The sequence below is a fragment of the Mercenaria mercenaria genome, chromosome 5 (genome assembly GCF_021730395.1).
Source record: "Mercenaria mercenaria strain notata chromosome 5, MADL_Memer_1, whole genome shotgun sequence".
Classification (NCBI taxonomy): domain Eukaryota; kingdom Metazoa; phylum Mollusca; class Bivalvia; order Venerida; family Veneridae; genus Mercenaria; species Mercenaria mercenaria.
The window spans coordinates 28,726,929-28,753,989 of record NC_069365.1 but is presented as its reverse complement, the minus strand read 5'-3'; the positions used below and the strand labels follow the sequence as shown (position 1 = coordinate 28,753,989).

Below are 27,061 nucleotides of genomic sequence, written 5' to 3'. Positions count from 1 at the left end.
GAAATAACAAAAAAATAATTAAACAAATAATATTAACGACACAATGATATTTTTGTTTTATTCATCTGTATTTAAGCAGGATGACACTTGCACATGTATTTTCGATACCGTACTACTCGTGTGAACGGCATCATGTTTCTATTATACCGTGCGCGTGAAATTCTGCCAAATGTGTTTCGTACAATCTTGTAAAGTTGAATCAGTTTTAATTGAATCACACGCGGCTCTTATACTGACTCTAAAAGGAAAAATCATTGTCCGAAACCCACACACTTTGTCCGTGGAGAAAACAACAACATTTAAGCGGACAGGAAAATGTTGACGTTTGATTCTGGACTTGCCGACACTAGCATCCGCTCTAGCTACGCCTCTGCATAATGATACACTTCATAGAGTGCAGTATCAAGACAATTCTTATATCATCAGGTTTATAAAGATTTTTTGTCTAATGTAGCTAATACACATTGATTCTTTTGTTAATGACTAGTCGTACGACTTCACAGTGGTGGGATGTAACAGTAATTGTCTGCAAATTATTAAATTTATTTATTGTGTTACTTTCTTGTTTTGTTGGCATTCTGCAAAATGTCTTCAGTATGGGATTAAGTACTGCCATCTGCCATATTGTCAGTAATACAATCTAAATGCAGACCCTTGGAAGAATATAGAACCGGAAACCAAACTGAACAAAACCAGACATGGTTGAATTGAGTCAGTACATCAGTAGTACTATAACGTACCATAATCTCAGAAGATCTAAAATGATAACGACACGTAGACTAAATACGGGTAAACTTTTTGAAGTGGTAATCTAGTGTGGACAGCAGACTAGTTGTGGCGTCTTGTTGACCTGTGCTGTGTTTCTTCGCGATGCAGTACAGTGCAGCATTATATGTATAATTTTCAACTACACTATCTTAAGCTGCATACATCTCCCTACCCTGTAAAAATATGAATGCTCTTGGCAGAAAAAGGGGCAGGCACCGATCTAGATCTAGCCAACATCTGAAAATATCTATTGCTTACCGGACAATTCAGCAAAATGAAGTCATTTCAGTTCAGCATAAATAATTTGTAATTCACTGAGTACCCCTTACGGAAATCCCGCGAACTAGTTGCGAACATCCCGCGCACTAGTTGCGAACATCCCGCGCACTAGTTGCGAACATCCCGCGACCTAGTTGCGAACATCCCGCGAACTAGTTGCGAACATCCCGCGCACTAGTTGCGAACATCCGCGAACTAGTTGCGAACATCCCGCGAACTAGTTGCGAACATCCCGCGCACTAGTTGCCGCGAACATGTCGCGAACTAGTTGCAAAACAATGACTGCTAGGCAAAACCTGACCAAAAATTGTGCACAGAAAAAGTGCAAAAACAAACAAATTAATATGAATCAGGGAATAAATTTGAATCAATGTTAATGTTTGAATCTTTTCTTATCCTTATTGGTGATTTTGAACTTTTATGAAATATACTTGAATTTTAACTGTTAATTGTATTTATTCAATAACAACTAGTGTCTCAGTGCATGTATAAAGTTATATGCATGACTACAAATCTGTCATAGTTCTACATGTTAATTTTCAAATTTATGAAGCTTAGAAATTGTCATAATTAGTTTCATATTCATTTTTAGATAATCTGTCGCAGTTCTGCAAAAGTTTAAGCATTTATTTCATTTTCAAAATTCCTCATGTTTATTCAAATATATGATATTAATATTAAACATAAATTTTCTGACTTACAACAAATAAGTATATATTCCTATCATCCTTTAAGAATCACGTACCATTCACCTATAAATGAAAAAGTTCTGTAATGCATACAGATTTCCCTCTAAATGTGTCCAAACTGTCTGACTGTATTTCAGTTATCTGACTTATACTGTGACCTTACAGATAACATTACATTTATTGATCCACAGTTACCTGCTCTTATTTAAGTCTTCAATAACAGTTTACCAAAAGGTTATAATCTTCTACGTTCTCCTCGCTTACATGTCGCGATCATTGGTCTTTCTGCGTACTAATATCAAATCAATCGCGGCATGATCGCGGGTAGCAGCGAATATCCCGCGAATACTACCAGCGAATAGGTATGTTGGCGTCATGTTCGCAGCATGTTCATGGCATGTTCACAGCTTTTTGACACTTTCATAAGGGACCTCAGTTTTCACAAGTGCACTTTAAAACTCAGCAAACTTCTAGATTATTTTTCGATAAGAATAGGGTAGAGCTGGTGATATGTTCACCTTTTTGTGCGTGTCAAGAACAAAATTCCGGGGTAGTGAAGATAAAATCCGCAACATTATTATCTAGCTGTATAAATAGGACGAGACTTGCAGCTGAAACAGATCTAGGACATTAAGAAAATAGGTAATTATTTAAATTAAAATATAATAAAAATTTAACAGTTTTGTTAAATCTTCTTACATTTACTGATTAACGATTTTGATCTATGTTGTAACAAAGAAAAAAATACTTTTCATTATACGAAATGTGTTATAGTCATCATAATTATGTTCAAATAAATTATTAGTTTTTTTTTGTTTCTGATTTTTAGGCATGTTAAAGATCTTTTTATTGGCGGCCGTTTCAGCGGCTGTATTTGCAGATAAGTAAGTTTTTTTATATTATTTATATTTTTCTCTCAAAAAGTTTGAAGTGCAGGGATAACGCATGTTTTTCGTGTTATAAGATCTGCAGAATCCCAAAGAATTGTTTGGTGCAGGAACCCGGTAAAGCGAGGGTACCAATATATCCCGGGGCTTCCGTATAACATGGAATGCACATGCGCTAACGCTAATCTTGTATAAAACGAACAAAACCTAAATATTGTCCCCAATATCTTTAGGTTTCCATGAAATGCTAGGGAATGTCTACGTTCTTTTATCATTTTGACGGTTCTTCCCTTTGAATTGTCCGTTTTAGGGCTGTGACACTAGTATGTATACGCTTTGTCGGCACGGATGTGCATGTTTAAAAGATGTTATAACAGCACGTGAATGCGATGATTTCTCTATTAATAATTGTTTACACTCCTTTAAAAACACACCTGAAATTTGACAAAAACTAGAATAATTAGTATTGTATTTGGGAAGATGACTTTACGTAAACACGTCGTAATAAAGTTTATCGCCTCCAAAAATACGAAAAATAATTGATCAGTATAATTTGATATTAAAATTTATTTCAAAAATGAATAAATCAAGTTTAGCAATGAAAATAAAATTAAGCACATGTATCAAAGTTGAATTTAATCGAATCTAATTCTTGCCCAGGCACTTTTACGTATACTTTTCATGAAAACAGTCTTCATCTCTGAACGTTTGTGAAATCGTCATATTTTTTGGAGCCACTGCTTTATTTCATATTAACGTTTCATGTAACTTCGTAACATTAAAAAAACTGCGAGTGGCTTTTTCTAATTCTCAATCAATTACTGCACTGAAATACTCATTACAGAACTTCAACCATGTGTTCATTTGTAAATGTTTTCCTGAAGTGAACAGGAGGGTCATGATGACCCTGGATCGCTCACCTGAGTAATATGAGTTACATGTTTCAAATGTCAAACTGATGATAAAATATTAAGAAAGTCAGTAGGTCACATTAATGGTCAATGAAAATCAGTTTTACGATTTGTGTGCAAAACTGTGTAACTCATCAAAATTTCAAGGCTGTATCTTAAAAAACAAGAAAGTAGGTCAGTAGGTTAAGGTCACAGTCAAGTGACGTCATATTGCTTGGGGTCATCATAATAAAACAGTCTTAGAAATAGGATCAGATGATTTTTTAAGTATTTTTCCTATATAACTCACATAATAACTAAGTGACCCCAGGGCGGGGCCTCTTTTAACGCCAGGGGCATAACTTGAACAATTTTGGTAGAGGATTACTAGACAATGCATCATATCAAATATTAAAAGCCTAGGTCGTATGGTTTCAGACAAGAAGATTTTAAAGCTTTTTCCTATATAAGTCTATAAAAATTGGGACCCCCAGGGCAGGGCCTCTTTTCACCCAAGGGGTACAATTTGAACAATTTTGGTTGAGGACTATAAGCCAATGCTGCAAACCAAATATCAAAGCTCTTAGTGTTGTGGTTTCAGACAAGAAGATTTTCAAACTTTTTTTCCTATATAAGTCTCTATAAAACTTGGGACCCCCGGGGCGGGGTCATATTTGACCCTAGGGGGATGAATTGACAAATCTTGGTAGAGTACCACTAGATAATGCTACATACCAAATATCAAAACCCTAGGCCGTGTGGTTTGGTACAAGAAGGTTTTTAAAGTTTTCCCTATAGAAGTCTAATTAAACCATGGGATCCCCAGGGGGGGGACCATCTTTGACCCTAGGCGGAGAATTTGAACAATTTTGGTAGAGGACCACTAGATGATGCTACACACACCAGATATCAAAGCCCTAGGCCCTGTGGTTTTGGACAAGAAGATTTTAAAGATTTTCCTTTCGGTTGCCATGGCAACCAGAGTTCTGCATGGAATTCAATTCTTTGAACAGTTTTGAAAAGGGCCACCCAAGGATCATTCCTGCGAAGTATGGTGTAATTCTGCCCAGTGGTTTTCAAGAAGAAGATTTTTTGTAGAAATTGTTGATGGACGATGCACGACGGACGACGCACGACGGACGACGGACATCAAGCGGTCACAAACGACGGTTTGGACAAGGAAGCACAAAAAGGATTCAGATTAATTTCTACGTATATTCGAGTTTCGGAATTCATTTAACACATGAAAGTTAAACTTCAGTGATAGTATGATGTTTGTCTATTATTTTCAAGGATTGCAATATGCACGCTTCAGAAAGATAGAAAACTAATAGACTGTTTATCTAACCTTTTAAAAAAATAAACTTGCATTTAATGCTTACTCTCTTGATGCACGCTTGCATTGACATAGCGCAGTAATCAATTTCATTAAAGTTATGTACTATTTTTTTTTCAAATTTAACAGTTTGCTGTCATATCCCACTTCAATGATAACATGTCCTATTTCATTTACCTGAAAATAAACAAAAAGGTTGAAATATGCTTTATATTTTACATGTGATTACATAAAAATAGCTTTTACTGTTCTTACACCAACATTTTCTTTTCCACATTTCATGCACCAAAATTTGCTTGTACATTTTCTATATTGTGACGACACTGCCATTTGTATTTAGAGTGCCTATGTTGTACGTCACCAACATGTGCTTTTACAATTATTACACCCAACATTTGCTTTTACTAGCCCTATATTGTGACATTTGCTTTTACTAGCCCTATATTGTGACATTTGCTTTTACTAGCCCTATATTCTGACATTTGCTTTTACCTGCCTTATATTGTGACATTTGCTTTTACTAGCCCTATATTGTGACATTTGCTTTAACCTGCCTTATATTGTGACATTTGCTTTTACTAGCCCTATATTCTGACATTTGCTTTTACCTGCCTTATATTGTGACATTTGCTTTTACTAGCCCTATATTCTGACATTTGCTTTTACTAGCCCTATATTCTGACATTTGCTTTTACTAGTCCTATATTCTGACATTTGCTTTTACTAGCCCTATATTCTGACATTTGCTTTTACTAGCCCTATATTCTGACATTTGCTTTTATTTTACTATCCTCTATTCAGACATTTTGCTTTACAGCCTATATTCTGACATTGACTTTTATTGAGTCCTATATTGTGACATTTGCTTAAACTAGCCCCTATATTCTGACATTTGCTTTTACTAGCCTTATATTCTGCATTTGTTTACAGCCTATATCTGAATTGCTTTTTTACTAGTCCTATATTCTGACATTTGCTTTTACTAGCCCTATATTCTGACATTTGCTTTTACTAGCCCTATATTCTGACATTTGCTTTTACTAGCCCTATATTCTGACATTTGCTTCTACTAGCCCTATATTCTGACATTTGCTTTTACAGTTTTTACATATACCTTCTAATACCAACATTTTGTTTACATGTCCTATGTTGTAATGACATTGACTTTTATTTGCACAGTTCCCATGTTGTGATGACACCTACATTAGCTAATACAGTTCCTGCACTACTATATGTTTTAACATTTCTTCTTTTGTAATGACATCTTTATATATGCTTTTATAGTTCCTACACCAGAATTCGCTTTTACAGTTTCTACATAAAATTTGCTTTAACAGTTCCTATGTTGTGCTGACACCAAGTAGTTTTCGAGGTGGCCTTCCTCTTAGTGTCAGTGTAAATATTCTCAAGGCGACTGCTCCGGTAAGTGTAACAGCCACATTGGCCAATGAGTTTACAAAGAGAACCGTCGCTGCCGTTACTGGATCATTTACACAAGGTAAGAATTTGTAGATATACACTTTTATCTGCCTTAGAGGCCACCTGTATATGGTGCCGTTCCATAGCCTTAGCATACATATATATGATTTGTCACAAATGAACACTTTCCAAACATTTCTGTCTGTTTGAGTGTATTTGTGCCCAGGAATTTATCTTTATAGAAAGCATTAAAAATCTCATGTTCCATAATTATAGTTATGCTTTATTTGGTTACAGCTTAGTAAATATTTTTCCACAGGGTATTGATAATTCTTAGTATTTCTGTTCATGAATGTAAAATACCGAACATACTTTTACAATTTGAATTTAGTCACGTGATTTATAAATTTGTATTTCACAGGGACTGCTGGAACACTTCAAATAAAGGTAACCAAATTGATAAATACTAGATAAAACAGATAATTTCTAAGGTGTTTGAGTAGTATTCAGGCTAGATTCTGGCCAAAACTTTACGGTCCTGTAAAAGTAACATTACCTGGTTACAAGTATAATTTTTATTAATTTATGAAATACTGGGGTCAAACTTTCTACTGGATTTTCGAAGTCACTGTTTACAGACAGAAGTTTTTGAATATAAGTATATTTTGGTGCTGAATTTATTTGTTGTTGTTGCCTCGTCTTGTTTTACTTTTCTAAAGACGCAAGTCAATATCATTGTTTTTGTCAGGTTTAACGTCACACAGACACAATTTTAGGTGATACTGCGACAGTCAAACTTTCGTTGGTGGAGTAAGATCCCAAATGTATCTCTGTACTTTATTTGAGGCACAAGCAGGAACCTCAATAGAACCGCCGAGCTTCTGTTATAAGCCTAGGTTCTCTATAGCCGTCTTGATTATAATGTTATAACAATTCATGCTCACAAGTTTAGTGTGATCGCGATTTATCATGTTTCCAAACTATGACACATCAGTCCTGATACATTTCATATGTCATCATATTACAGGTGCCAAATGACGTCAACGCTGGTTTTTACAAATTACACGTAAATGGTACCGGAGGGGCGACATTCAAAAATGAAACCACTATAAGGTTTGAAAGCAAAAGCATATCCCTCTTCATACAAACGGACAAAGCCATGTACAAACCAGAGCAGACCGGTTAGTAATGTACTTCGCCAGGAAACGCGAAAGTCTTTTACACATCAATATAGGAATTCAAAAGCATTCACGCACATGTTCTTATACTGAACAGCGCTGTGAAGTACTCCGATTTTCAATGACTATTTGGCATAATTATTCAGTTAATACACCTAAACCAACTGAATAAAATGTTAATTAAACGCATGTTTAATTATAATGTCAAAATGATACATTGCGCATGCAGTCTGATAATCTGGCTGAAAATCAGGTAAATTTATTAGTTTCAAGACTATCGTTGCTTTATAAGAAGATCAAAAATGCGCGTTTACAGATACAGAGAAAAATGCTACATATGTGTATTTTTCGCAATATCTTTTATTTCTGTTGCAATTCCACAGTTTTTCGAATAAACATAATTAGACTTAGCATTTCACAGAATATTGTAATATATATAGCTATTTCAAATTGCTTTTCAATTTCAGTAAAAGCATCAGCGATTCAAGATCACTGTCAGCATTTAAAACATCTTTGAAAACGCATCTCTTTCACACATGTAATAAAATAACAAAATATGAAATACTGTTAAAATGGCGCTAAACCAAAAACGGGTTTGTTTCGTGTTGAGACACGGATTGCTCTCGTAATGTAATTTAACGTTGAACAAAATTTATGGATGATCTTGTTTTAATTACTATTCCTTTTAATCTTTTACAAACATATTTACATGTATGTATATGTATGTATGTGTTCTTTATGTTTTTGTAAAGCACTTCTGAACGCACATATTTTGTATGAAAAGAGTGCTATATAAGTGCGGTTAATAACAATAATAGTAATGAATGTGTACTCAAAAAATTAAGATATAGGATTTGTTATAAATTTTGAACTGTGAAATATTAATGCTACAAACAATAAATATACCAAACAATTATTGCGCATGAATTAAGTGTGGACAATAATATGTACTGAAGGTGGATGCATGCTCTATGTGCAGCCCTTGTTAATATTTAATTAACTTTAAGACGACAATGACACAGTATTTGGAGAGTAACAGCAAAGAATATCTCTATTCATTGCAGTCAATTTCCGAGCTTTTGCAGTATTTCCTAACTTGACAGTTTACACGGGCCCAATGTACATTGATATACATGTAAGTTAATGTTTTACTACTTTTCGTCCGTTGTCACTATCTGTCGTCCTCTGTCTTCCTCTGTTGTCTTCTGTCATCATCAGTTGTCCTCTTTTGTCCTCTGTAATCCTCTTATGTCCTCTGTTGGCCTATGCCATCCTCTGTCATCCTCTGTTGTCCTCTGTTGCCGTTGTCCTCTGTCATCCTCTGTTGTCGTTGTCCTCTGTCATCCTCTGTTGTTGTTCTTTGTCATCCTGTGTCATTCTCTGTTGTTCTCTGTTATCCTGTGTCATCATCCTGTGTTGTCCTCTGTCATCCTATGTTGTCCCCTGTCATCCTGTGTTGTCCTCTGTCATCATATGTTGTCCTCTGTCATCCTGTGTTGTCCTGTGTTGTTCTCTGTCATCCTGTGTCATCAACCTGTGTTGTCCTCTGTCATCCTATGTTGTCCCCTGTCATCCTGTGTTGTCCTCTGTCATCATATGTTGTCCTCTGTCATCTTGTGTTGTCCTCTGTCATCCTATGTTGTCCTCTGTCATCCTGTGTTGTCCTCTGTCATCCTGTGTCATCCTATGTTGTCCTCTGTCATCCTCAGTTGTCCTCTGTCATCCTCTGTTGTTCTCAGTTGTCCTCTGTTGTCCTCTGTCATCCTCTGTTGACCTCTGCTGTCTATCACCCTCTATCACCATATTTTGTTTTCTTATTTTTCCAGTGTAAAATGTTTGAAATAAATCTTGTTCGTTTCATCTGAACGCGTTGTATGCAGCTATCAATTATATCTGTATTCACATAATCGACACTGCTGTACTTAGATGTTGAATTGGTATACACAAAAATAAAATCTGACACGTCATATGTTTACTTCAAATAAAACAGAATTGATACTAACAATTATTGTCTAGTACTTCCACAGCTAACAATATTCATGAAAACTCTTTAATGTTGCAGGATCCCGCCACAAATAAGATCAAACAGTGGACAGGATTAACGGACGCAAGCGGTGTTGTTACAAAATGCATGATTATGGACAGTCAACCTGTGTTGGGAGATTGGAAAATTAAAGTTGTAGTTCCTGTAAGTCAGTCAATGTTTGCATAAAGAGGTTGTCTTTGAAGGTATGAGGTTTGAGTTATGGCAGATTCCCTTTCTCTCATTTTAAGTCACAAATCTGACTTTGTTGCGGCTTATATGACGAATCAACATGCTCTTATTTGGTTTCATTACTCTTTTGTCATCAGTTTGTTCTATTTGTTACACTACTGGGTCTATAAGTGCTAAAAGCTATCAATTGCATATAAGAACAAATCAGAGAAATCGCATGCGCATGCACTATACTGTCGCTGTAATATACATATATTTGAATCTATTCATATCTTGTTAGATAATAAGCTCCTTGTGATATTTACACTTTCAAATCTACGATACTAGGCATCTTTTCAAGTGAAATGCATGTATAGAAAGTGAATGTACATAACCTAACGCCAATCCCATTTTTTCAGCTTGTAAATATATCTGTTTCTGAACGAATTCTATGTGTTAAATTTAGCCATTAAACAAACGATGTTTGTAACGGCAGAAGAAGGATTTTTTTTCAAAGTTTAATGACCTGCCTAGTAAATCAAATACCCTTGTTACATCTAAATATGGTAGCAACGCATTTTGGTAGCGACAAATTGCGATGCAATGGTAATATGTGTTAAGGATTATGGAATGGAACGTATTTTGGTAGTTTATTTCCACATCGGAGGCTTTGGTCATTTTTACACTACACAAAAAGAGAGAGATAAAAGGAGGGAATGTTTTTTATAAAACTGGTGGGGGAGAGGGTTCGGAGTTCCCTTCCCGAAATATAGTTTTCGTATAAAAAACAAAATGTAGATTTCTGATCCTGCGAAAACGGCGCTTCTTATGCAATAACATAATATTGTTTTGTTGTTTTAATGTGCTAGTGTTGTCGGAGGGATAGTCCATCGAGATTTTTAAAAGAACAAAAATGTTGAATTCTTTAAAACGAAGTATAGAATTGAAGATGGCACGTGGGTCCACCTAGGTATTTTCTAAAACATTCCACATAAAACATAATGGTGAATTTTGTGCGTGTTTTAGAAGTCTTAGATTAATATTTATTTAAGGGCGTTTGTGAAATCTGTACAACGGTCATGCGAACGACGCATTAATTAATTGTGGTGAACAGTTGGTCAAGTTTCTTCAACATCTCTCGGTGTATGTTATAGTTAGAGTTGCATTGACCTCTCTCTCATGTGTGTTCCAATGGTCCTGCTTGACTGAATCTAGGGCCGTTTTATTTTCAAGGTCAAAAGCTCAAGATCGCATGAGCGACTAAGTTCCATCCCGACTCTTTGACATAATATTGTCCATTCGTCACAATGTATTCTTTTTGTAAATCATGAAAATTTTAATCAATATAGTTTTGCGTTGAATGTGTACATATCCAACGCATTTTTGATACTACTTTTTTGTAAACTACCAAAGTGCGTTGAGTGTAACGCATTTTGGTAGTGGCTAACGAATTTTGGTAGCGACTACCAAACAAAATGCGTTGCTTGATTGATCATTAGTTCTTTCGGTTTAAACCATGCACAACGTCAATACAGATGAAAATAGAATTTCAGAGGGTTATCAATAAAAATGTTAAAACGTGATAAAACATAATTAGAATTTTGTATCCAGATGCCACTGACCTACAGCGATGAGGTTTCATAGATAGTATTTTAAATTTAAAACTATTCAGTACATTTTAATTCTTATACTATATTGTCAATGACAAGTTTCTAGGACATTTCGTTCAGAATATCATCAGCAAAATAAAATTAGTGAAGAACAGTTTAAACATTCAGACTGGAAAAAAAATTCATCCCCCGACTTTTATCTTTTATTCAATATCTTGCATTCTCTTGTAATAATTATATTGGGTGTCTACCAGATTTACAGCGAATGCTTGCTGTATTATGACATCTGTTAAATGCAAAATTGCGGGATTTTATTTCAATATACTTCTGTAACAGACAATTAAATAATATTGATACATGTCAGTAATATAATGCCGTAATGCTGTTATCTGCGGTGTTAAATAGCAATTGCTTTTGTATAACTATAGTAATATGAAGGTCCGGGACGAAGAATGGTAAACGGATATCTAGTTATTTTCTTCTGCCCGTTTTCTCAATAGAAAGCGATAGCAAATCTTATCAGTTTAACATTAATGGTTAAGGATGACTTTAGAAACACTTTCTATATGTGTAGTTCACGTTATATGCAGCAACAATTACTCATATATTGATAAGTTCGAAGAGGAATGGGTATATTGTTGTGTACATTGTTTGTCTGTCAGTCGGTCTGTTTGACCACCGGTCGTCGGTAGGCTCCCATCAGTAACTAGAGAACGTTTGGTCTCATAATGGTCAAACTTCATTGGATTGCATTTGGTCAGCAAAAGACCTCTAGCTTTTAGGTCGCAGTGATCTCGAGACGGATAATAGTTTCCGCTCAGTAACTTAAGAACCCTTTGGCCTTATACCTTGAAACTTCATAAGATGATTGTCAGTAATCAGTAGATGGCCTCTAATGTTTTGGTGGTCAGTAGGTTAAAGGTCAGGATCAAAATGGCAATGACGTTAAAACAGTTTAAGCTCAGTAACTATAGAACGTTTTTGGCATATAATCTAAAACTTCGTAGGATGATTGTCTGTGGTCAGTAGATGATCCTGATTGTGTTGAGGATCACTAGGTCAAAGTGCAAGTTATAGTCAATGGTAATCTCGGGGCTGAAAAATTGTTCTACAAACAACTCGTGTTTAAAATAGTTTTCTCTTTCTTTTCGGGTGCATATGACATTTTATAATACATATATATATCTGTAAAACCTACTGTATCTCTTTACTGACATTGTTCATGTAGATACAGTCATATTTGACCAAACAATTAGTGTTGTGTGCGTATTACCATCATCGACTCCCTATTAATTTATTGCGACTCGTCGATAACAAAGTTGGCAAAACTTGGTTTTGGAGGATTGCACAAGTCGCCCAAAATCTATAAGAATCTCTGGTTCTGTTGCGTGTATAGAGTAAAGCATCAGTATAAGTTGCACAGAGCATTTTTCCTTAAACTCGATCGGAAAAAGCTAGGATTTGATCCGACGACATAATGCCTCATAGTTAATGCGTCTTACTACTGGAATGATGTGTCCGATCTCACAGACTTTAAATTAGACTAACATTTAAATATCATTGTGATATTCGTTACGTCTGCTTTCTTGTGAACGACTTGAAAACATGTTACAGAAGGAAAACATAAATAATTGATAAAAAAACAACAACAACCTTTGGCACCAGCATCCACGGTATACTTTTTTGACAAAGTCTTCAATTTATCTCTGTAGTCTTCAACCATACTGCATTTCATTTAGCTCCTCTTTAATGCAGCTCTATGTTCAGTTCACTTCCATCATGTATCTGTCACTTGAATACATGTTCCACCAGCATTAATTTTGTAGCATGTGATCGTTTGCTGTGAGTCTAAGTCGTGTTACAAGTGGAGATTTTAAAAGAAAGACGGTAACACAAAAATTGAAATTAAATCGTTCAGCGGTACACAATTCCATTCTCACAAGAGTAACACCGACAGTTATGTATTGCAGGGGCATTCTGAAGAAAAGGTGTTTACAGTTGCTCACTATGGTAAATATCCACCTGTGACCAAAATATTTGACACACATCTATATATCTTAATTAAGGTGATATATCTGCGACAATAGTCGTAACTTTCATAAACTATTTCTACAAAGTGTTTTCTAGACGTAAATAATTTGAATGCAAATTACACTAATATCCAGTTAAAGACAATAGCAAAGTGCTCTCACGTGAATTGTTTCTTCAGTCACTTTCCTGTTTCATGCATAGCTTTGTCTTTCTCCATGTAAAAGATAGCAATGCTGTTATAACGCCTGAACTGGGTGTTTTGCAGTTCTGCCCAAATTTGAAGTGACAGTGGAACTGCCAACATATATGTTGACATCAGACGACAGCATAACAGGCAAAGTTAAGGCCACGTAAGTACTTGTCTGCTTAAAATCGGCACAGTTAAGGCCACGTAAGGACTTGACTGCTAAAAACTGACAAAGTTAAAGCCGTGTAAGTACTTTAGTGTTTAAAACAGGCACGGTTAAGGCCATGTAAGTACTTGACCACTTAAAACTGGCAAAGTTAAGGCCACGTAAGTATTTGAATGCTTAAAATTTCAAAGTTAAGGCCACGTTAGTACTTGACTGCGAAAAACTTACAAAGTTAAAGCCATGTAAGTACTTGAATGCTTAAAACCGACAGAGTTAAGGCCATGTAAGTACTTGACCACTTAAAACTGGCGAAGTTAAGGCCACGTAAGTATTTGAATGCTTAAAACTGCAAAGTTAAGGTCATGTAAGTACTTGAATGCGTAAACGGGCAAAGTTAAGGCCATGTAAGTACTTGAATGCGTAAACGGGCAAAGTTAAGGCCATGTAAGTACTAGTCTGCTTAAAACCGGCAAAGTTAAGGCCACGTAAGTGTTTGAATGCTGAAAACTGTCAATGTTAAAACGTCAGTTAAGTTAATTAAATAAATGATGAATTCAAGTTGGCGAAGTCACAGAAGTATAAGACTGCTTGAAACTGGCAAAGCTGAAACCAACTAAGTGCATGACATAATGAACACTCATTCAGATTTCAAAAGAAAAGGTCGCATTTAGAGATCGAAGGTTTATTTTTTCTTGTCCAGTCAATAACTTCTCTGTGCATAAATGGATATTCAAGTAACTTCACAAGCAAGGTCATCATAACAAAACAATGTGTCTCATGCAAGGTCCGTCCCCTACTTTGAAGTCAAGGTCACACTTAGAAATCATTTTTAGGCACAGATGGATATTCAAATAACCTTACATAAAAATTAGTCATTTCAAGACCGTGCGAGACCCTGGTCCCTAGCTCAAAGGCCAAGCTCACAGTGACCCAATTAACTTTCCTTTTTGTTGGTATTTGTAATAGCTGTTTTCTTAAATGATAAAGTAACATAACATGTGATTTGCAGTTTTCCCACTAATTCACAAATTTGAAAATAAAATGTATATGTCTTATATGATAGCTTTTCCAAAGAGAAAGCCAGATAAGTAACATATGAGTATTTTCAATACATCTTTCTACTTTTCTACTGTTGTATACATCAGATATATTTACTTTAGATACACATATGGTAAACCAGTGAAAGGTACTGTGGACATAAGTGTCAAGATAGACCATTGGTACAGACCATATAATTACCATGGAGACGAGCCACAGATTACACAGTCTTTGTCGGTATGATGTACTTTATCCTTATCTGTAACTATGCCTGTTAATGAATATCGACTGTATATATTTAGTTGAGAGAAACTACCTCACCCCCTATCGTACTGTAATATTGACCATGTTGCATGTTAGTTGGGAGGTAATTTGACTGTGGCCTTTACAGGTTCTTTGCTAAGTGCTGGTACAGCTGACACTTGTTTGTCCTAAACTTACTGAGTGTATGTATTTTAAAACAAGGCAGTGCCAGGTTTTTCCTGAAAAGAACCAAGTGTTCAGAAAATGTCAGAAACAAAACAAACAAGATATGGGTGCTTTGTTGTACATTTAATTAAACATTATTATAATAAAGACAATATAGAAAAGTTTAGGTTTGTTTTCTGTTGTTTAGATTGATGGAGAAGCATCTTTCACAGTACCTCTAGATCTGATCAAGCAAGCGGACCGTTACTTTAATGGTCTGGTTGTAGAAGCAAATGTTACTGAGAGTTTAAACAGCATAACACTGACCGGTAGCAGTACAGTAAAACTCTATTCATATGCTGTCAAGCTGGAATTCCTACAGTCAAACCCTAACACCTTCAAACCTGGACTACCATATACAGCTTACGTAAGCAGAAAACCTACACATTAAATATTACAGTTACACATATCAAATATAATAGCATTTTCATATAACAAATAAATTATAAACACAATTGTAAAAATAGAAAATTTGCAATATCATATGGAGAAGTTTGTTTAACACAGATACAATTTACTTAACTTATTTTACAAGTACTTGATAATTAGAGATTATCTACAAATAGATTATTATGTAATAAAGTTTGTATTGGATTCAAAGTGTTCAAACACTGACAAACAGATTCATTTTAATAATACTTTATCCGTCGCTGAACTTTCGTAATAAAATGTGAATGATCCATTGCGTACTGATACAGCACTTATTTTCCATTTGAAAGTAGTTCAGCAAGACGATACACCAATTACAGGAAAACGTCAAGCACTTACTGTAAAAGTTCAGTCGACCTATGAGGATACAGTAACTGGCACTACCCCGTACCCCTGGTTCAGTCCCCTGCAGCATACCTACTACATGCCAGAGCAGACATTTACCGTACCAGACACAGGAATAGTACACATCCAAGTGGATATCCCAGACAACACAATTCACATCAATGTAGATGTAAGGACGCTTTGAATATTTTAACTACTAACCACTGTGTATATTCACATGCTATACACTTTCTTTACTTGCATGATGGTTGAAGTTGTAATATATCTTGTTCCGATGGTTTATTCAGTTGGTAAATCGTACTGATATATAACAGAATAACTAAATTTGGTATTTTACGCTAGATAGCTTCTTTCCGATAGATTCAGTGACTTGTTCATAAGAAGCTTGATTTTTTTTCGAAACAATATAATGTGTTATTCACTACGGAAGTTTCAAGTTAAGGTCAAGTCTCTCTTTAAATTTCCCAGTCAAAACTATATATTATATTGTATGATAAGATAAGATAACATTTGAGCATAGTGGCTTACATTATGGGAATAATAACATACTAAGAGAATATGAGTTTATAATTTCTGTAAGAATTGGAGTATGTTTATGCGCAACTGTAGTTCCTGCACGTTTTATATGTACAGTGTATTCATTATGGAAATGTTATTTCAAGGTATCTCTTCCTCACTGATAACTATCTATTATGTAGTACGCTGCTTGGTTTACAGGCACAGTTCAAGACTAAATCTCTCTGATAATTTATCTGTCAGTGATAGTTATCTAATATATAGTTTAATGTTTATTTCACAGGCAAAATATGGACATGTCAGTTCTAGGCTAAGTCTCTCAAAGAGTTATTCTCCTAGTGATAACTACATGCAGCTCTTCCTAAAATCATCAAATCTCAGGGTATGTAAAGCAATAATATGTTTATCAAATTTTTGTTTCAGAGTTTTTTTCTCTTCAAATCACAGAGGAAAAAAACTTGTTTAATTAGAGAATAAAAACAGCTCATATTTCAATAACTACACACATCCAAAAGACTCCTAAAGGTTTCCCTTTCACTGTCCTGCCAATCAGCTAACGTAACTCACACAGTTTATTTTTCATAAATGTCTCTGTTATTCGACTGAAAGGTATAACACATGTTCAATATGCAATTTGTTATCATTATAGCCTGGACAAACTGCCACATTTGACATCAAATCAACAGAATCTGTCCCAAGTGCTGTCTATCAGGTAGCTCATTCATTTATAACTGTAAATACACATAGAACAAAAGAAGTAATTGCAAATTAATCTTTGTATCTCATGAGTCGGTAAAATGTTCTTTTGTGAACACTACTCATATTTCGACTCAATTCAATACAAGTTCAAAAATGCTTTAAAGCCTTGCCTGAGAAAAAAACGTGCAATACGTTATTTGTTATCCACCAGTTCTATATTCCACGACTCTTACTTAAGAAATAATAAATATGTGCCTATATTTTATCAGTTAATAAAATATGGGCAGGAGTTCGGATGCGTAATAATTAAATCACGAGTGCGTAGCACGAGTGATTTAATATTCGCATCCGAACGACTGCCCATATTTTATTAACTGATAAAATTATTGGAACATATTTATTATTTCGATTCTAACCAAGCTAATTCTTCGCATTTAACAGCACTACATTTTAGCCCAATATGTCATTCGTCTGGCCATGCTAATATAAAACCTCCCCACGAATGAAAAGCGTTGCATAAAACGGAATTTTCCGATATTCAGCAAATTTCAATTAAAGTATTAAGTAGTTACTGCTGTAAAAATGTTATTTTTAATAACACCTAAGGTCGGATATAGAGATCAGAAGTAAATACTTTATTCAACAACGTTTATATATGCAGTTTCTAAAAATAGTGCACGTCACCTACATGATGGCACTGAAACATACACGCCAGAACATTGCGGCGGCATATAAACACGTAAACACTTGAGTCTGGAAGATTGGAACATGAATTATAATTTATTTACTGTCAAAGTAGAATCTAGTTGACATTTGTGGTGCCTACAACGCAGAAATTGTAAACTACACACATGACCAGACATAGATGCACTGGTGTTGAAATTGAAACTTACCGGGCTGAAACATTTTCTTACGGTAAAAATATAAACAAATAAATTCATCAGTTAGAAATTGTTTGTTTCAGAAAATTTGATGTACTTTTTATTACTATTACATAGCACTGAAAAGTCGAGTATTTAGTCGGTATATAACAGAAGCAGAGTAGAATCTCACAGTCGTGTTACAATCGTAGTGGGGAATGGAAGAACTATATTTTATCGTAGATTCATGTATAGGCGATTTCGCTATATGTTTATATAGCAACTGCTGCGGATCGTGTTAGAATGTTGTTTCAATTGTCTCCGACAAACTATATTATTATACAGGTTATGTCTCGTGGTTCTGTTGTCGCGGCTGGAAGCTTTATAGGAAATACTTTCAACATTCCTATAGATTCCGACATGGCACCTAACGCTAGAATCATTGTGTATTATGTCCGAACTGATGGAGAGGTTGTGACAGACAGCATTAGCTTTGATGTAGATGGCGCTTTCCAAAACGAAGTATTTATTTTTAACGTTCTATTTTGATTGAATGATTAGTTTGCGTGTTTCAGATTTTATATACAGAGTGCACTTACAATACAGCTTTACCATTTACTGATATATATATAGAGAGAGAGCTACTTTTTTAGTTTTGCAATGCATGTGATTTTTGTTGTAACCATATTGTATTGCTTATATAAGCATGCAAGTAGATACATAAAATTACAACAATACAAAAGCAAATGGGTTGGGCAACAAATTCTATCAACATAACATTAAGCACTTCCCAGAATACATGTGATGAGACAATAATACTGGTAGTTTTTTTTTCTTTGAAAGTGTTAACGAGACATATTATGAAATTAGATTTGCTGTATTTTTTTCTAACAAAATAAGTTTAACTTTAGGCTACACTGAATTCGGTTTGATATGGAATGTTTGTTTGATCACGTACCAGAATTTACCTAAATTTAAGGTTACAATCGACTTTGACAAAACGAAAGCCCAACCAGGAGAAAATGTCAACGTCATTGTAAAAGCAGATCCAATGTCTGTCGTAAATCTGTTGGCAGTTGATCAGAGTGTTCTCCTGTTGAAGTCGGGAAATGACGTCACAGCGTCTGAGGTAAATATCTTCTATGATATTGAATAAATTAATAAACATCGATGGTACGGTGTTATAATTATTTTATCAAAATGTATATTTTGTACAATGTCTCTTTATTTTTTTTTCGCGTAAAGTTAGCTTCGTTGAAATGATAATGTTTCACTCTTTCAACCCTTACTCTGCTGGACACGACTGGTTCTGCCTTTACGATCAGTGCAGATCGTGATTAGCCTGCACATCCATGCAGTCTGATCATGATCTGCACTGGTCGCTATTCAGCCAGTATCTTTTTAATTAACTGTACTATCCAAACTGGAAGACCGACAAGTTTATTATAGAAATTTAGCAGGGCAATGGTTTAAACGAAAGTTAAGTCATTCAGTTTAATCTTACTAGGTGATTGACGAACTGAAGTCCTATGACACAATAAAACACCGAAAGAAGATGGCAGTATGGTGGCCATATCCAGTCTACTACGGTGGATCAGATGCAAAGACAATCTTTGATGTAGGTACCATTAATTATTGCGTAATATTTGTTACTTAATGTGTTTTTTTTTCAATAAACAGGCGTATCTTAATATAATAGTGGCGGCTTTGTTTGTAAACATTAAAGATGAAAGTAGGGTTGTATGGTGTATGTAACTTTTTCAAGACTAGGGAGCGGAGAATCATACCAATTTATTTGCATACATGTACTGTTTTGTGTAGATATGAAAAATCGTTTAGTTTGGTATATAAAAACAATATGATTGCAATTGTATCAACGGAGGCATTCTTCAAGAGACTGCACGAACGATCTGACGTCATTCACCATTCACAAGTCTGTACCGTGACACAGAACGAAATGGCGTCATTCGAACAAAATCTATCAAAATTCAGCGACGAAAATTTTAATAAGAACGTTTGATAACAGCTAGAACACAATTCCCTGTAAAAGTCAAGGTTAAGATTTGATTTAATGTTAGTGTAAACATAAGTCAGGAACTTTATTTTATTTGTAAGAAAAAAATTAGAATGAATATGACCACATAATTTCGCGCATGTATCGGCCATTAGTTTAATCCCTCTTTAACATGTCACATTGTTTTCAATTGTTTGTAAGTTACTCGTAGTTTTAATTATTTCTCTGTCTGTATGCACATGCATCTTCTTTAGAATTCTGGCGTTCGAGTGATGACAGATGCATTCGTATACCACCACGTGGAACAACACTACTGTAAGTACTGTATTTAGGATAGGCTTTGTCCCTTGTAGCTGCTCAACACGTGCAGGGCACTCTTGATGAACAGGCCAATGTTACGACAATTTAGTTTTCACTAGAAATCAGTATAGATGCATTTTAATTTCAAAGTGTTTTATCTACGTTTTACTGCTTGACCCTTCAGAGTATTGAATAAAACGTTTTCACTGGTTATCTTCCGTAGTATGACTTCGAAAATGTAATATATATATAATCTGATTGACTTCTCTGAAAACTAACTTTAACAATACAATATCCTAAAAACGTGATTCTATACAATTCATACAATGTGCTTCAGCAGCCAGTAGGAACATATTTTAAAGTAGTTGTTGCTAAATCATTTTGAACTGAAGAACTAGATTTGATTCATTAGCATCTACTACATTTGTGCCGCGCCATGAGAAAACCAACATAGTGCATTTGCGACCAGCATGGATCCAGACCAGCCCACGCATCCGCGCAGTCAGGTCAGGATCCATGCTGTTTCCATGTTCGGTTTCTCTAAATGCAATAGGCTTTGAAAGCAAACAGCATGGATTTTGACCAGACTGCGCGGATGGCGGACCACGATAGACAAAGTACGATCAAAATACCTGCACTTCGTCCCTGACTATTTTAGTCTGATGTTAATATTGGTAGTGTGGCTTTTCCTGAATTAATAGCCTTAGTATTCTGTATTGTCTGTAAAGCTGTACAGTAGAGGACGATGGATTTACGAGTGAAATAAAAATTATACAATCAGTATAACAGGAAACAGGGAATAAACCTAGCAACTATTTAACATAATAGTGCTACATATAAGGCACTTTCTTTGATGGGTAATACAGCACATCTTTAATAACCTAAAAATCTGTAGTTCCTATCTCAGGATCTCTTTTGTTGTACCCGTAAACAGATGTGTGGTTGGAGCAGCAGTCGGTGTCATTCCGCAAGCAGCGACACATGAATGTGAACTTCCCTTCCCCAATGCGGTATTCATCTGGGATTAAATAGCATTTCTTTCACTCATGATTTAGAGAATACTTTAAAATAAATGCTTGCTGGACAATTACATTATAGCCTGTAAATTGTGTTCATTCTTTGGTTATCTTCTTAAACACTCATTCCATAAACAAGTTTAAAAAATAGAAATTCAAAATTAAACTCGACCTAGTTTCCACTTTCTTCTACTAGATAATGCATGGCCGTCTCCAGTAATGTTGTATACAATGAAGCCTGGTGGAGTGCCTAACCCCTCGGCAACTTTGAAAACAGTGGACAAAGTAAGATCCGTCTTTCCGGAAACCTGGCTTTGGATAAATTCAACTGTTGGGTAACTATAGTATTGAACACTTTTACGTTTTAGGTACCAGACATACTTAAGCACATAGAACAGCAGCCGCTAGCTCATTGTTTAAATGTATATTGTTCCGCGATTCATTTTCAGCTTCTGCCAGCGAATACAGATCTGAAAAGTAACATATAAATTATTTCAGTATATATCTTTGCAGATGCTAATTGATTTGACATGCCTTTGTACACAATATATCTAGTTCCTAATCTTCCAATGGCTGCAATGATGAACGGTAGAGGTGGGATGATGAAGGGAAATATGACCGGCACTTCATTAAATGGTTTGAAGTCTGTCAGTAAAATAAGACAAAATATTTCCGAAACATGGCTATGGACAAATCCTACTGTTGGATAATGATGCTTCTGTAGAACCGCGCTTGCTAGTGCTACTGGTTTGACACGCATTTCTATGTAAAGTGTGTTTCCATGCTCAGGTGTTAAATACAAAATAACAACGAAACAGCGACACATTTTGTAGAACTGTGAATGATATGTACATCTTTCCACGTTTCTATTACAACACTTACATCTAACCCGACTAATGAAGCAATCCCGCGTTTTTAACAAAATATACTACTTTCAATTATTCCCTTTCATCTTTTCGCAACATAAATCTCACGGCACACTCTAGAAACGTTAACCCTTCACACTTTACCATTTTCATTCTGCATTTCTTCAGTCGTTTTAGCTTTTCTTCACTTGCCATTTTTTACAGTTGCAGATACTAGTGTATGACGAAATGTGACAATGAACATTAGTATAATATGAAATTATGTGACTCGTTCAGGGTGTACACATGTTTCGTCTTGTTGAATAGAGCACATCTGCATATGGCCTATTTAAATCTCTTTTATATCTGGTACATGCTTAATTTCCATGAAGCAAAACCTGCATAAGAAAGATCCTTTGTTTGATTTGCCTTCTTTTCATTGTATCATGCGGCTCTCAGATACAAATGTTTCAAAATATAAAAGCTAACGGATGTTAACGTTTGCTTCAGCATGATATGTAAAATGCTTTAACGTCGGGCAATACGAAGGATCTATCTATAAAACGCGTTATAAAGTGTAAACTCATTTTTAAGTATGTCTGTAAGTCATCTGAACATACATATTTTCAGACGTTGATACTTTTATGTTGATGTTGCTGTATTGGTGTAGTCCAGAAAAATTGATTCAGTTAGGGATTCCAACAGCTTGATTAGCTTACATATTGATCTTTCAGCTAAAATAAGTGAGTGAGTGAATGAGTGAGTTGGGTTTTACGGTGAATCGACACAAAATGGTCATATATTGCCTAGAAGAAGTATTATTGAAAACCTCAATTGTAAAGCATACCTTAAATCATTTATTATGTAAAAATGAAAGGCATATCTAAAATCATTTATGTAAAAAAGTAAAGCATATCTAAAATCATTTATGTAAAAATGTATATACGCATGTGTTAAAATATCAGATGCAAACATAATAATATTGCAAAAGATGTGAATAAAAATATGAACTGTCACATTTTTTGATAAATTCCTATCTGCTTTAAAAACGATAGAATATTTCCGATTGAAACTTTTCAAATAACTCTTTAAAAGATTGAACGTCATAATATTTACTGCGTTGTGGATCAAAGTCCACACAGTCGATTAAAACATGTTTAATAGTTAGCGGTGTTTGACCTGGTACGGATTCGGGTTGATCTTCTTTATTTAAAAGATACCATTGAGTCAAACGGGTATGGCTGGTGGATAACAAACTATCTCTTCATCTTGGCAAAACTGTATGCATTATCTTTGGCTCAAATCACAAATTAGAACTAGTAAATAAATTTAACATTGTTTGTAATGGATATAAGATTGAGACCTCTGAGTCTGTAAAATATTTAGGTGTCACTATTGACAGCTCATTATCAGGAGAAAGCATTGTTAATAATATAATAAGTAAGGTAAATTCACGTCTTAGATTTTTGTATCGACAAGCTAAATGTTAAGACTTTAATACTAGAAAAAATTTATGCTCTGCGTTGATTCAATGTCATTTAGATTATGCTTGTACTTCCTGATATCCAAACTTAAATAAGGGTCTTAGAGATAAGTTACAAATTTGTCAAAACAAGATTGTTAGATTCATAAATGGCATGGAACCGAAGGAAAGCGTAAATAAACTTAGCCTGGCTAAATGTCATTGTTGAATGTCGAAAGTATAAATAAGCAGTTACGTTTGAACCATGTATTTAAAATTGTCCACGACAAAAGCCCTTCATACATGAGAGAAAATTTTGTACCTGTCAGAACTGTTCACTCTTATTCTACAAGGGCCAATATGTACAACTTTGTTCTACCTAAATCATTTGGGAAAAGAAATATATCTTTCAGTGTTAGTGCAATAAAAGATTGGAATTCACTTCCAGACGATCTGAAGAAATTAACTAAATTTAATCAGTTCAAACTTTCTGTGAAGAAACATCTATTAGATTCAGCTGTAAAAAACAATGTGCATTGTTGACAAGGTCCAATACATAGTTTTGTGTTTTAATCACATTGGCTAGTTAATTGTGTTTAGGATCTACACATATATTATAGAAACAGTTTTAGTTTCATAGCTTCCAAATCCCAAAGTCTTTTTTAATTTTTTGTCTTTGATGTGTTAAATATGTATGTTTTCATTATAGTAAGTATATTTAGCCAAGGACCCCATTGGAAATAAGCTTTCTAGCTTTCATGGGCCATCCTAGGTTACTACACACTGCTATAATATATACATGTTGCTTCCAGTTTGAACTATCTTAGTCTAATTAACATTTGTTTCTATAATATAAAGGTACACATAGTATTAATAAGCCTAGCTGTGATACAAATTACATTGTGATCTTGGTTAACTAGTTATGCCCCCCTTTGAAAAAGGAGGGGTATATTGTTTTGCAGATGTCGGTCGGTCGGTAGGTCTGTCGGTCGGTCGGTCGGTCGGTCGGAATGTAGACCAATCCTTTTCCGGATGATAACTCAAGAACGCTTGGGCCTAGGATCATGAAAGTTGATAGGGTAGTTGGTAATGACCAGCAGATGACCCCTATTGATTTTGAGGTCAGTATGTTAAAGGAACAGTTAAATGGTTTCTGATCTTCTTGTCCAAAACCATAGGGCCTAGGGCTTTGATATTTGGTATGTAGCAAAATTAGTGGTCCTCTACCAAGATTGTTCAGATTATTTCCCTGGGGTCAATATGGCCCCACCCCTAGGGTCACATGGTTATATAGATTATATAGGAAAAACTTTGAAAAACTCTGTCCAAAAACCACAGGGCTAGGGCTTAATATTTTGTATATGGAATCATCTAGTGGTACCTTACTAAGATTATCAAATTTTTCCCTAGGGTCAAATATGGCTCCGCCGTGGGGGTCACATGGTTTACATATACTTATATAGGGAAAAACTTTGAAAATTTCTTGTCCAAACACAAAGACTATGGCTTTGGTAATTTGTAATGTAGCATATTTAGTGGTTCTCTACAAAGTTTGTTCAGTATGCCTTCGGGTCATATATGGCCCTCGCCCCAGAGGTCATATGGATCGTATAGACTTATACAGGGAAAAACTTAGAATCTTATGCCATAACTTACATCATTCAAATTTGGACCACATGTATAGTTTTGAGTAGCAAGATGAACCTTGACATGAGTTGACCTTGATCTTGACCTAGTGACCTATCTTTCACATTTCTGTACCTGCAGCCTTCAATTTGGATCACATGCATAGGTTTGTGTACTGAAAAAACTTTGACCTTGTTATTGACTAGTGACCTACTTTCACATTATTGAAGATACAGGCTTCAAATTTGGACCACATGCATAGTTTTTTGTTCAAAATAAATTTGACCTTGATTTTGACCAAGTGACCTACTTTCACATTTCTCAAGCTCAGCCTTCAAATTTGAACCACAAGCATAGTTTTGTGTACTAAATTTGAACTTTGATCTTGAGATTGACCTAGTGACCTACTTTCACATTTTGAAGGTACAGGCTTCAATTTGGACCATCTGCATAGTTTTGTGTTCGGAAATGGAATTTGTGTTTACAGTGAGCATATAATTTCTGTTCCTTGTGCAATTACTGAATGCATCAAGGGGGGCATTTCGTGTTCGACGAGCTCTTGTTAATATGTGTTTTATTTATGTGGAACTACAACTTTTTAGTTACCCAGCTACTGGATATTTTAGCTTAAATTTGTGTAAATTGTTTTAATGTGTGATAAATGTCATTTATAACTTGTATATGTATATGTGTGTTTTAACCTGAATTAACATCTATCTATCTATCTATCTGCCAATGGGTCCAAGGTCGCTTATAGTTTCAGTATACGGTACTTACATGGTGCAGAACTTCAACAATTTTTCATAAACAAGTCTCCTAATAATGCGTTAAACATTACAAATATCGTAAAAATGTTAGAACGAGACACATATCAACTTCCACAAGTAAAGAAAATTCTTATTTCTGTTCTTAATACCTCGAATATCTAAAAAAATTAAGTAACTGCTCCTTTGACGTGCCTGTCTTTGTGTCCGCAGTGAGTCGTTCAGCTGTAGTTTACCTTTGATGTAGCAGGTTTGTCACCAACTAATAGCTTTGAAAAGTCAAAAGACTCGGCGTTATCAAAAAATACCTTGAAGGTAAAGTATATCAACAAACATGTATGCCAAAACTTAGTCCCGATGACAGCTATCAACTACAATCATGAATGCTTTCTTAGCTGTTTCTTACAAGGGATGCAACAGCAATGAAACGGACGCACGAAAACGCAGAAATATCACTTTTTCAAAAACCAGCCAATCAAATCTTGTCATCCTCACTCACTCCCAAGCCTAACCATAAACACACGGGTCGGTCATGTATACAAATGACATAATACATAAGTAGAATTGTACTAATAGATTTATTCTAGGCACAGTTTATAACATGCCTACCTGCTCTCGGTTTCAGTGTTGCCATATTAGTCAAGGTTATCTCCAAAAGCAAAGTTTGACATTTTAAGAGGCATCGAACAGACATAACTGACATGGTTAAACGTTTTGTTAATCAGTGGTGTAAAGAAAGTGTGTGGTATCAATACAATTACAGACATCACAACTTACTACCTCATTTAAACTTGAACTATAATATCTCCCTAGCGACTTCTTTTGTGACCCTGTTCAGTTTACTTGTGCCCTTTATAAGACAACAGTTCCTTATTAGCCATGAGCGTATTTTTGCATTAACGTTCCTAAGGTTTTAATGTTTCCAACATTCTTTGGAATATTATGCTGTGTATCGGTTACGTATAATATATGTCATTATTTCTACCATCTTCAATAACCTCATTCTTCTTTACTTGTAAACTCAAGCAGCGGACACTATCATCAG

General features: G+C 35.1%; 1 protein-coding gene across 1 annotated transcript in view; it reads left to right on the top strand.

Moving 5' to 3' along the window:
* The first annotated feature begins 2,338 nt into the window (after window positions 1-2,338).
* LOC123556723 (CD109 antigen-like) overlaps window positions 2,339-27,061 on the top strand; it is a 58,384-nt gene continuing 33,661 nt past the window's right edge. The window contains exons 1-19 of the mRNA XM_053543032.1: window positions 2,339-2,378; window positions 2,566-2,620; window positions 6,187-6,347; window positions 6,690-6,715; window positions 7,296-7,449; window positions 8,511-8,581; window positions 9,509-9,634; window positions 13,221-13,260; window positions 13,547-13,631; window positions 14,795-14,909; window positions 15,289-15,512; window positions 15,858-16,083; window positions 16,714-16,812; window positions 17,080-17,142; window positions 18,335-18,511; window positions 18,969-19,118; window positions 19,497-19,607; window positions 20,258-20,318; window positions 21,516-21,654. Coding sequence (XP_053399007.1) covers window positions 2,568-2,620; window positions 6,187-6,347; window positions 6,690-6,715; window positions 7,296-7,449; window positions 8,511-8,581; window positions 9,509-9,634; window positions 13,221-13,260; window positions 13,547-13,631; window positions 14,795-14,909; window positions 15,289-15,512; window positions 15,858-16,083; window positions 16,714-16,812; window positions 17,080-17,142; window positions 18,335-18,511; window positions 18,969-19,118; window positions 19,497-19,607; window positions 20,258-20,318; window positions 21,516-21,654 — 2,081 coding nt within the window. The 5' untranslated portion in view covers window positions 2,339-2,378; window positions 2,566-2,567. The remainder of the gene's footprint in view (window positions 2,379-2,565; window positions 2,621-6,186; window positions 6,348-6,689; window positions 6,716-7,295; window positions 7,450-8,510; window positions 8,582-9,508; window positions 9,635-13,220; window positions 13,261-13,546; window positions 13,632-14,794; window positions 14,910-15,288; window positions 15,513-15,857; window positions 16,084-16,713; window positions 16,813-17,079; window positions 17,143-18,334; window positions 18,512-18,968; window positions 19,119-19,496; window positions 19,608-20,257; window positions 20,319-21,515; window positions 21,655-27,061) is intronic.